We start from the raw sequence: 12,450 nt of genomic DNA, 5'->3' as shown, positions 1-12,450 counted from the left end.
GAGGCATTAGGTCCCTCCCTCCCCTTGCTCAGCATACCCAGCTCTTACATCCAAATCTGCTGCAGAATGCAGTCCCTGCTCTCCCAATATCTCCTCCTGGGATCGAGTGGTTAAGGAGGGGTTCTAACTTAGGCTGCTTACTGGCCAGAGTAGCTGAGCAGGTATAAATAGGGAATTAACATCTACTCTTCCCCTGGCTGCAGTAATTTATTCTCCTTTATTCACCTTCCCCAACAGCTTCTAACACCTATTTTTAAAACCATCAGCAGTCCAAGGCTGCATGTAAAAAAAAAAAAATAGACTCATTTGCAAAAGCAAACATTTGTAGAAATAAATAATAGGTAATTAGTATTGGTAGTGCCACTTAGCATCAGGGTCCTATTGTGCTGGGCACAATGTAATTACACCAGTGGACATGGTCTCGGACTATATATACTTCAGATTATCACTGTGTCACTGGCACCTGTCCTCTTACGGGAAGGTCAGACAAGGTATGATATTGTTACAAAAGGGGCATAAAGCCTTTATGAATCAATTTGCATGTCATATGGCAGCATTTGGTCATCTGAGCAGGGCTAATCAGAGCTATCTTTGGAGACTGCAGTAAATATAAAACATCCCCTTTGTGTAAGGTCTTTGGGGCAGGGACTGTCTTCTTTATTTGTAAAACATGTAGCACAGAGGAGTCCTAGTTCATGATTAGAACGCCTATGTGCTACTGCAATAGAGTTAATAAATTATTATTATTGAATTTCTTTTGCATGCTAACAAATCCTTCACAGTAGCCTTTCAGTTTCTTTTATAGGCCAATCTGGTAGCACTGACATGTGGCCTGACATGGCCCATTGTAAGACCCTAATTTAGTTGCTTATATCTTTGCCAAACTTTAATAATTTGGGCTGAGGTTTCTGCCTCAGGATTCGGGGGAGGGGAGGTTTGTTTTCTTTTTTGGAAAATTTCAGCCAAAAGAGTTCAGCCCTTTCTGAGAGTGAGGACAGAGGAGGAGAAAATTGATGTTTTGACCATGTTAAAATTTTTTGGTGACCTTTACTTGGAAAGCTGTAGCGCTCCCAGGCTTTGGGGCATTTGAAATTTGGCAGGCAGGTGGCCTTTAGGTCAGGGATTTTCCCTGTGAAAATCTGCCCAAATTTGGCCACGTTATAAACCTTTGGAAAAAAATCATAGTTTGCGATGCTCAGAAGAGACTTGCCAGAGCACCATAGCTAAATTCCCCAAAGATTCTGTCTGAACTGAGCATGCTTCAGCCCAGGCCTGAGTAGGACTTTCCCTGCAATTGTAACTCTAGGATGCTGTGTGCAGGAGATGAGCACCAGAACTGAGATCAGGATTCTCGGTGCCCCCTGCTGATGCCCAGGCAGCAGCGTGGTCAGTTGCATATTCCCAGAACACCAGACATTGGGTGCTAGTGGATATGGCATTGGCCTGTCCCTGCTGACATGACCCTACCCCCATTGGCGTGACCTCACACACACAGTACACGAGAGGTCACACTGCCCAGGGGATGCCATTTTAAAGACCGAGCGTACCACTGGCATGGCCATGCACACATGCTGTGCATGAGAGGTCACGGTGGCAGTGATGCGGGAGCTGCACATCGTACATTATGGTGTCCCCCATCTGATAACAGACAAAACCACATCCTGTTTTGTCTCAGAACCAGATGGAGGACAAACATTACAAAAGTAGGACTGTCTGGTTTAAAAACTGGCCAGCCTACCAGGCAGTGAGGAGGAGGAAATTGCCTGATTCAAATGCTCAGGGGACAAGAGCCAGACCTGGGAGTGGTGGGGGAAGTAGATTGAGTTAGGGAGTCTGGGTGAGGGGAAGGGAGACTGCCACTGGAGGTTGACAAGAGTGTGAAATTGGACATAGGAGTTGGGGTGGAGAGTTGGCTTCCAGGGCAAGGAGACTGGGACTGAGAGCCAGTGGGGATGGAGAACATGGGTGAGGGCAACTGGAGGCTTGGGGGCAAAAGAGACAGATTGAATAAGGAGCCTGGAGGGGGGAACTGGGAGTGGTTGAGCATAAAGACTGGGGACAAGAAGCCAGTGGGGCAGGGGGAACTGGGACTGGAATGAGAAGCCTGAGGAGTGGAGACTGGCTCTGGCCAAGTGAGGAGAATGGGACTGGGATGAGGAGCGAGGGGTGGGAAAGATACAGGACTGGGACAGTGACAGGTCGGAGGAGATGGCTGAAGGGGTCAAGCTTGGATTAAATGGGCCCACTAGAGCACACTTCCTTGCAGAGGCTGGAATGGAACCCAAGATCCCTGCATCTCAATTCCTCTGCCGTCAGCAAAAAAAAAACCACTGGAACAACTGTGTCTCTCATCTCTCTGTAGAGCTGGTCTACATAACAATTTGCAACTTACTGTTGCTATCAGTTACTCTGTTAGCTGAGGTGACAGGGATCTTTTTGGTGGATCTAAAGGTTCCAACCCTGCTGGTGGCTCGTGCAGGTGTCAATATGAGGGTACATGATAGAATTTCTGTTTATTCAGTTTGCTTTTTTAAAAACCTAGCAAATTAGACACCTAGACACATTAAAAGAGCATTATTAAGGTTGCAAAGTCATGCAGTTGAAAATTAGGAAATGCCAGAAATAAGGTTGCCTGGGCAACACTAATTTTTCCCTCCTGCGCCCCACCTCGTGCATGTGCATTATGATACAGTCTTTAATTACATGATCACATGCTATCTTCTGACAGGACCCCTGCCTCATTCAGTGCACAGAATGGACCTGCTCTGGGGACAGAATAGGGCTGTACAGGGAAGGAACCTGTTGTCTGTAGGACTCCTGCTTTATTTGTTACAGAAGCTGGAAGGTGTGTAGTGAATGAAGCAGGGTATTGTAGGAAGAAAAAGGGTCTCACGTTAAAGGCAGTAGAATGCTGCCCTGGAAAATAGGATTCTATCCCTGCCTCTGCCACAGAATTACTGTGTGATGCTGGGCAAGTCACTTACGCCAAACATTTCACTGGTGGCCACTAATGGTGTGTTTCTCATTTTATGAAAGTCCAGCTTGAGACCATGGGGCTGATCTCTCTCCACTGCAACTGAAGTCAATTGGAATTGTGCTTTGAACATATAAAGTGCTCCATGATACCTACAATAAAAAATCAGGTCCTAGGTGTCTCAGATTGGGCACCAAAAAGTAATGGACATTTTTGACCTAAATCTCTCTGTACTTCAGCTTCCTATCAGTAAAATGGGGATGATACCCCACTGTTATTTTACTGGGGTGTTGAGAAAATTATTAATGTTTGTTAAGCACCCACATGCTATAGCTATGGAAAAGTCGATGACAAAATTAATAGTTCTACCTTCTAAGCATGGTTTGATCATTGTGCAGTAAATAGGGCATGCAGCCACACATTAAACAGTGAGGATAAAACTAAATATAAAATAGCAGCTCATAAAGCAAACATCACCCATTTTGTGCACCAAGAAAGGCAGGGGTCCTGTGGACAAATAGTATGTGATCATGTAGTTAAAGACTGTATCATAATATATATGCATGGAAAGGCCAAATTAAAGTTACACAGACAACCTTAATTCCAGTATTTCCTAACTTTTGAGTGTTTGACTTTGCAGCCTGAATCACGTAGTTTTTCTGAGTATTATTACTAGAAGGTGACACTTGATTCTATCTTCATATGTGTACTATAAACATTAATATTGACTATTCTTTAAAATGTGAGAATGGATAATTACTTTAAATACTGTTACACACATGCATACAAAACATATCTTAGTATTGTCATGAATCAAACTCTGTGCTCGTAGCCATATGTTGTTTCCACCACTGGTTTCACATAAAATACCCAAACTTAAACTCATCTGAGTATTAGGTGTTTTGTATCTGAATCTTGCAATAAACCAGAGTATGCTATTATTCTGCTGGATTAATATATTTTGCCTGTTACAGACCTGAACTCCTATATTCCCAGTTTGGATCAATATCAAGATTCACAAACTGAAATAAAATATCTGGCTAGTAGCAATGGAAAATATATCATCCATTTTTTTCCTGCAGATGTAAATAGCACTCTGTCCAGATCCTTCATATGTTCAACGTTATTGCACTGGAGTTCATGTACATTTCTTCTAAATTTTTCACTGTCATGGGTCATTTCTTTTTTCCAATATATACATTTTCAGAATAGTTTAAATCCCTTGACTGCCTTTAAAAATTTATTATGTTGCTCTTGATCATAAAAAGATACAATGAAAGTTTGCTGCTGGTTTTTGAAACCCCTCTGTTTAGCAATGTCTGCTACCTACATAGATCTACTCGTGCAGACATTTAGTGATACTGACTGCCCACCATATTTGATTAATGTCCCTGAAGTGAGTTATTAACATAGACCGGAATCCTATTTTAAACTCTAATGCGTATCAAACCCTGTGGTTAGGAAGTGAAGTTAACTGCACCTGCTCTCTATCTTTGGAGTGGCTATATTATTCAAGGAATAAAACTTAACAGAACATTGTAATTTTAGAAGTATTCTATGCAAGGCACAGTTTCTATTGAACATGGATACTAGTGTATTTTAGCTGCTAAAACTCCCCTAACTAAAAGAAATATTATAAAATGGAAATTTCTGCTTCAGTTCAAATTTGAGTTCAAATATGTGTCAGGCTTTTATGAAGCTTGTATTTATTTTATTTTTTTGTTGGAATGACTGCAGTAAATTTTAGGAAGTTGTTCCCATGAAAGGTGCAATGTAATTCACCAGTAATATATTAAATATAGTGAAGACACACATTGAGGAGCACCACCAGCAGCCAGACCACCCGAATGAAGTGGTCACAGCATTATTATAATCAAAAGACCTGTTTTCTATAAAATTTCTACTGTGGGCCAGGTCTTCCCAGACCAAAAATAGGTTGGGCGATATGCCAATGCACAAGGGAGCGATACAGACTTCCCCATATTAGACATGCTTGGGCAGATCCTTGGGTGATGTAATTGTCATAGCCCCATTGACTTCAGCCACCCTCCGCCCCGCAAACTTCTCATCAGCAGCTGCATTTGCTGTGGATTTACTGTGTGACTATAAGCATGCAGGAGTACCTGTTTAGAGGCAAAACAGCTATTTTGTGTCCCCCTGGATCCAAAAGCAAGAGAGACATCTTCAACCACATCTGCGCCAACCTTCACCCACATTCCTACTTCACTCACTCAGACTCTATGTTAGCAAGGTATTTAGCACTGAAGCAATGGGACTTAAACGCCTTGCTGAACTGGAGTTCAATGCTGGAAAGGATCAGTTAGCTTAACATTCTGAATAGCATGGGGCACTGAGTTTCACCCAGCATCAGAGACTGTGGCTTCAAGCAAGCAGCTGAACCACCACAAGAAAAGTCCAGTACCTGTACAGAACCCCAGTGGATTCAGGGATCCACATTTTAAAGAGGCATTTATTCTGAGTAGCCAAGGAACATGTGGGGCAAGACCATACTGAGAAAAATATTTATCATGGTGCCTTTGGTGTCACCTCATACTAGCAGATGCTATTTCCACTTCCTGAACCTGATATAACTCCCACTGAACTCAGTGGGCTCTTTCCATTGACTTCCAAGGGTGTTGAATCATGCCCCACATTGCGCACACTATTCCACTGTGTTCCCTGTTGCATGAAGTGCCATCCCCACCAAGGTTTGGCCATATCACACCACTATTGGAACCAGGACGTTTCAGTGTTACAAAGGTGCATTGTAGCTGCAGGAGTTAGTTCTGAATACTCTTTCAGAAATGTAACATGTATAAAAATACTCCATATAGACATCTTTAAACATTCTCAGCTACCTTAAGAATTCCAGAATTTGCGTATTTTTTAATTCCCCTCTTTTCCCCCCCTATACTCTTTAGATCCTGTTACAAGGCAAAAATCCAGGTATTGCTTGGGAATACACATTCCCCAAGATCATCAATGAGAACAAGACATCTGCCAAAAGACATAGCTACTCCTGGGTGACAGTGCAGTCAGACTGCTCAGCTTCCTGTGGCGGGGGTAGGTAGTTCTCTTACATCCCACCCTTTCTTTCTTTCATTCCTTTTTAAAACACACTCCACTCCAAATCCCTGTAGCTTTGTAAAGGTCTAAAACATCATGTTCAGGAGGCAATAGAGAGCATGTGTAAATTTAATCCCAAATAGCTGAGTTCATCAAAGTCTATCTCTGAAAGTCCATGTAGCTGAATGATAAACCTTTCCTTTCTTTTTCAAGGAAAGATTTTATTATACATTTATTTACTTTTTTGAAATCCTGGAAATTCTGTCATTAAACCTAATTCTGGGACAAAGAGTGGAGACAGGCAACAGGCATGTGAGAACATGTAGATAGAAAATCTAAGCGAGGCTCATGAAAATATTTTGTAAGTTTCATTGACATATTTACCAGCAAATCAGTGGAACTACTCATGGAGTAAGGTGCTATTCAGCATGAGTAAAGATATCAGAATCTGCCCCACTGAGAGTAGCATACAGGTAAAATCTCTATTTAAAAAATAGATAGCAGTAGCCAGAAATGCCTTTGTATTTCCCAGATTTCTCTTTGTTGTGCCCACAGACTGTATGTGAAGTAAGTTACAAAGTAGAAAAGTAAATCTATGGAATGCTCTTAAATCATTTGCAGCCCCAAATGAAATCAATGGACTATCTCTTTATGGAATGAGCCTCGTATATGTTCCACAGAAAGTTTCAATGGGATTATTTGTGTGAAGTAGGGTGAGAAGAGTTTGACTCAGAATAAATTCACTTGCAATCAAGAGCATACAGCTGTTTTGCACATTTACCAGAGTTTGGGTCAGAATTGCTTCATCAATTCGGAAGGCCCGGAAGTTCCAAATGGTTTGGGTTCAGACCAGTACAGTTTTCCTATGATTAAATCTTAATATGTTGAACTCATAGGCAAAGTTCCCAATTGACTTTTCCCAGCAAATATGGTTCAAAGTAGATATGCACCAGGAACAGCAGCCTCAAAGATGGTAAAGATAGCTATAAAGGTAGAATAAAAAGTTGACAAAAGGGTTGGATGGACAGTTTCTAAACACCCGAGAAAAGCTCTAAGAAATTTTCTCTGCTCGTTTCTGCAGGTAGACAGAACTCAAACAGTGGCTTGGTGTTTGAGTCTTACATTTTGCAGCGATCTACCTGTGGTTTTAATGTCTGCCAATAGATTGTTTGTCATAAAAATGAAATACCTGACTTCAGTGGCAGCCGTCGCACCTATATTGCAGAAAAGTGAATTAACATTAATTCAAGTGGCCAATTTGCCCTCACCCATGTTACTCCATTGACATCCATGGAATTGTACTAGGGATGAGTCTGGTCTATGTTACTTAACCTTCTACACGAATACCTTAAATATAAGGAGCAAATGTAACAATTTATTTTATTGTATTTCTTTTTGATATCTCCTTAGGGCACATTACAGCAAAAGCTGTTTGTTTACAAGATCATCGTACACGAGTTAATTCCTCCTTTTGTGGCCCAAGGACAAAGCCTTTAACTGAAACAAAACTGTGCAATGCTAATCCCTGCCCAGCATAGTAAGTGTTATTTATTTCTGTAGCGTTACCATGTGTTTGTGTTTGCTGTACTTTCTGATAGGCACATAGAACTGTATATCTTGCTAATTGGCTGAACCCACCATAGACCTGATTATTATATCAACTCAGCACATTTAGTGAAATTTAATGGGATTTGTTTCCCCATCCAGGAATATGTTGGTGGGATAAGTCAAAAAGATTTGCACTGTGGAATGGCCTTGGTTTAGTTAAAGTCTATAGTTTGTAATACATTTAACACCCTTAAAAGTGGTTCAGTAATAGTTTGAAATTTCCTGCAAAATTTTAAAATTATAACACAGGACATTAAATCCAAATGGCAAATTATACCGTAGAGGCACAAAAAAATAGAGATAAGGTTTAAATAGTGGTAGCGTATCACGTGAGAGCCCCATATGCCTGCTTCAGCAGTTTCTTTGGTTTGACTTTAGCCACACTATTGTCTGAATACTAATTTTAAGTAATCTTCCTAACCAAACAAAATCTGTTTGTATGTGACTTATCTTCTGCCAAATGTATTTTTATCCAATGGACTCAATTTCTTGTAGACAGAAAAAACAATCTCTGATGTTTCCAGCAATCTTTTTTAGTTATTTATAAATGCCTTCATATTGACTTGGCATTGTCTTCGTATAATGTTTCTAAAATATAACATTTATTTTAATCATGCAACAGGCCACGTATGCAACTGCCTCACTATTAATGGGAGCTTTCCATGCCCTTTGAAGCTAGTATGTCATACATACTGCTAATAAGAATTAATAGTGAATAAAAACATTTTTGACATACAACATCATTCGTCCATGCTGCATTAAATTGATATTCTCAGATTCAGTAGTTTAAGATGGACAGTTGATGTATTTTAACAGAAAAACAGATTGTTTTGTAGCATAACACAGAACAGAAAGTTCAGAATATTTGGCATTCACTAAATGCATATTTGAGCTATGTATAGGGCCATATCTTCAGCTGGTGAAAATAACTCCCGTGAACTCAATGAAGATTGTATCATTTGAGGACGTAGTCCATAATGTTACAGTGTGCAATAGCTTCCACTCGATTCATGCTGTAAATGCCCAGATATTTACGGTAATACATGATATTGAGAAATCAAAGAATAACAAGTGGTAAGCAGAGTATAAAACATGTATAAATTTGGTAGGCATAATAGGCAAGAGAGAAAGACAAATGTGTCTTACTTATCATTTAAGTTAATATGATATTGACATGACATCATAAAAAAAGAAGACAAAGCTTTAAGGTTCAAGGACAAATCCTTACTGCACAATGAGAACAAAGACTCAATATGAGAAGGAATAAAATTACTACTCAGTTCATGCAGCAAGAATACACAAAGGCATCGGAACTGCATACTATTATGATTGGAGAAAGGGCTGCCAAATCTAGTCATAATTATTGAGCTTATTTGAACTAATGGACAATACTCTTGAAACATAGCCAAGATACTCTTGGAAATGGCAGTTTACAAGAGGCATAAAGCAGGTTAGTGAACTCTTCCATATGAAAAGGTAGATTTTCTAGGCAACTACTGTATGTAGGCTCTTAAAACTAACAGTTTTTTTTTGGCTGGTTTACTTATCAAACTGATCAGTACCATTAGTATAACTAATTAAAACCTATAGAATTGGTTAGAACCAAGACTTTTCCAGAAGCATATGTTTCAAGGTAGGCTACACAGGAGAAGACAGTTCTTGAATCCTAGTATTGACCAGATTTACTTGAAATAAGTGTTATATTATTTTCCCAATTTGAAAAAACATTTATTTCCTGACAGTGCTATTGTCAAAAAGCAGAGAGAAATCCAGGCTGAGTGAAAGCTGGTTGTTAATCAGGATGAAAGTCTCAGGTTTTTCAGATTCCCACTAGAGTGTTAAAAGGCAACCTCCATGCTTCTTTATTGCTTCCTTAGAAAAGTCTTCCAAGCTTTCCATATCCATTTCCATATTTAGTCCAACAGCAGCAGACCATCGCAGTCCTGAAATTGTACGGAATGCCTTTGGTGCATGATGTGTGTGTTAAAATTCCTTTGTCCTTAGAATTGGTAGCTTTAAACTTCCCACAGCTTTTGGTACCTGGAGATCTGGATTGTGATTCAGGAGTTCTTCTTTTCCCAGAGGAAATCTCCCAAGGGAGCCGTCATGCATTTTTAAATATGCAAATTAATTTTGATTTCACGCAGATCTGAAATACAGTCTGGTGAAATGGGTGCTCATCTTCCACATAGTTACAAGAGTTCAAATACTTTCTGTTTGATATAAGCAGCTGCTCTGGTTGCCATAGGGCTTATGCTGTGATAGTGCATGGGAGAGTTGGTGGCCCATGCAGTTGTGAATTAAAAGGGACAATCTTGATGGGTCCATATAATAAAAAAGAGTGAGAATTCCTATTTTAAAAGATTCAGTTTAAGTTCAGTGCTTGATATTGGGAGAAGGTTTTGGAGACTCATTAATTTGATTGGATCAGTTCATGGTTCTCCCATAGGCACAGGATTTGTTTATATGTTTCCTTGTGCTCCCTCCATCTGTTCATTGCATCCACCTGCTATCTATAGTCTTTCACGTAGATTGTGAGCTCTTTGGGACAGGGACTGTCTCTTTGTTATCTGTTGTACGCCTAGCACAATGGGGCTCTGCACTCTAGGTGCTACTGTACTACAAATAATATTGCTCATTTTCAAGTGAACCCCGCCTGTGCAGTTCAACAATACATCTGAGGGCCCTGTGTGATTTTTAGTGACGATATGCATCAGTGAACCTTGTTGGGTGATTGGAGTAGTAGTAGTCAGCTGGTTAATTTGATATTGTTTTATTTAGATTTCATATAATCTGGCTGGTTAAACTGCCAAAAGTATTTGCCTTGGGACATCATCTAAATCCTCTTAACTCTAATGACAGGGTTACTGAATTTAGCAAACCATTTCTTTGTTGCTTTATTTTAAAGAGCAAGAGAACTTTGTAAACAGATTTATTATCCAAAGCAAAGAGAGGAAGACTAGAATTGCGCAACACCAATAATACACGAAGGTCCATGTGCATTAGCGTCCATATGCTTATACATTGTGGGTTGCATGCATGGAGGCTGAGCATCTAGAAAATGGTGCTTTTGAAAAATTTGGTCCTTAGTGTTCTCCTTCTGCCATACTGGCTTCTCCTTCAGAGTCTGTTTTGGTAGGTCCTCTCTTTCTTTTCCAACACTCCTTTAGGGTTTCACAAGGTTTTGTCCTTGGCGTCCTCCTCTCTTTCCAGTCTCTCATTTTCTCACAAGCCTTCAACCAATATCTCTATCTGGCCACATCTGACCTGTTTTTCTCTACTATAACCTGTCCCTCCCTCTGGCTGCTCCTGCTGGAAATCTCACCATCAACTAAAACTGAACATTGCCAAAATCAAACTCCTTATCTTTTCTCCAAAGCCAAGCCTGTTTTTAGCCAAACAGGTTTAAATTAAAAAAGAAGACCGGACTTCAAAAAGAAAGATGACTGCGGTAGGGAGGACTTGTTAGCTAGGTTAGTTGATTTTCTGGGTATCATATTCTTTATCTGCCCAAAGAGAGAACGTGGTAGATTCTCTGTAGAATTCAATATTCCATTCTTTATGCGCAGGCCCATAGGTGTGTTGACATGCATGTGCCCTAGCAGAACAAGCACCAGTAGAATTTAAATATTCGGCCAAATCCCGTAGTCTTAATTCCAGCTCAGCTAACACCCCCACTGAGTTCTCTGTGAGGCCCGCACAAAATCAATCAACAAATGATGGCCCAGTTATGTAGCGTTCAGGGAGAGTTGGTTTTATTTATTTTAAAAAACCCATCTTTCTGATGAGTTGAACCCATCAAGTTGTACAACATCAAGCTGTGTGACTGCATGAGATTTTAGTGTGCCCTTTGTTCCTCCCCTCTCTCCTACTGTTTGTTGCACTCACATGTTGTGTCTTGTTTCATATTAGATTAAACACTCTCTGGGGCAGGGAATGTGTTTCTCCATGTGGTTGTACAGCATCTACCACAATAGGATCCCTAATCCTGATTGAACCTTAGGGCACTGCCACACTGCAAATAAAAATAATAATTACTGGGAGTTTTTCCTGAACAAGGACTGCAAGATTTATTCTTCTTGCATTTCAAAATGTTCTTGCAGATGGACTGCATGAGTCTTGCGCAAATTATTTAACAGCAACACCAGTCAAATGGATTGAATAGATTGGATTGTGCATTTGAACTTAATCTTCACTATACTGATTGTATAGGGTGCATTATAGTCATGTGTTTGTAAGAAATAATTCATTCTCTCCTATCAGCTGGTCGACAGGTGAATGGAGTGTATGCAGCAAGTCTTGTGGTGGAGGGCAACAAAGTCGCCCAATTCAATGCGTCCAGGAAAAGACTTTTCAAAAGGAAGAGGTGGTAGCACATTCTCTTTGTCCAGTCAGCACTCCAGCCCAAGTACAGAAATGTAATACCCAAGACTGCCCACCTGAATGGAGCCCTGGACCGTGGACTCAGGTAATTTAGAGAAATAGTCAGAATGTTTTCTTTTGACAGAGGTAGCTGGAATGAATGTGTATAGAATAGTTTTCCTCACATAGTTGTATCCTGCCTACCTTGGAAGGTCTGTGTAGGAAAATAATAAAGACAATCTGCTTTGTTTTTAGATAGCAATTGTACTAAACTAATCAGAAAGCATGGCTGGTATAAGTGGATGCATGGACTTGCATCTGCCTACCCTAATTTGGAATTTGTCCCTCAATCAGCAGAGGGAAAAGGAGGAGCTTCCTAGTACACACAAACAGAGCCACAGGATTCTCTGGTTTTCTGAAGGACAAGACTCTATGGTTTC

At 40.3% G+C, this 12,450-nt stretch overlaps 1 protein-coding gene across 3 annotated transcripts in view; it reads left to right on the top strand.

Moving 5' to 3' along the window:
* Positions 1 to 12,450, top strand: part of ADAMTS18 (ADAM metallopeptidase with thrombospondin type 1 motif 18) — a 95,887-nt gene that overhangs the window by 70,200 nt on the left and 13,237 nt on the right. For all 3 annotated transcript variants that reach the window (XM_074968804.1, XM_074968803.1, XM_074968805.1), the window contains 3 exons: positions 5,896 to 6,037; positions 7,451 to 7,577; positions 11,912 to 12,116. In XM_074968804.1, coding sequence (XP_074824905.1) covers positions 5,896 to 6,037; positions 7,451 to 7,577; positions 11,912 to 12,116 — 474 coding nt within the window. The remainder of the gene's footprint in view (positions 1 to 5,895; positions 6,038 to 7,450; positions 7,578 to 11,911; positions 12,117 to 12,450) is intronic.

This window comes from Natator depressus, chromosome 12 (genome assembly GCF_965152275.1).
Source record: "Natator depressus isolate rNatDep1 chromosome 12, rNatDep2.hap1, whole genome shotgun sequence".
Lineage (NCBI taxonomy): Eukaryota > Metazoa > Chordata > Testudines > Cheloniidae > Natator > Natator depressus.
The sequence above is the reverse complement of the archived record's forward strand: the minus strand, read 5'-3'. Positions and strand labels throughout refer to the sequence as shown.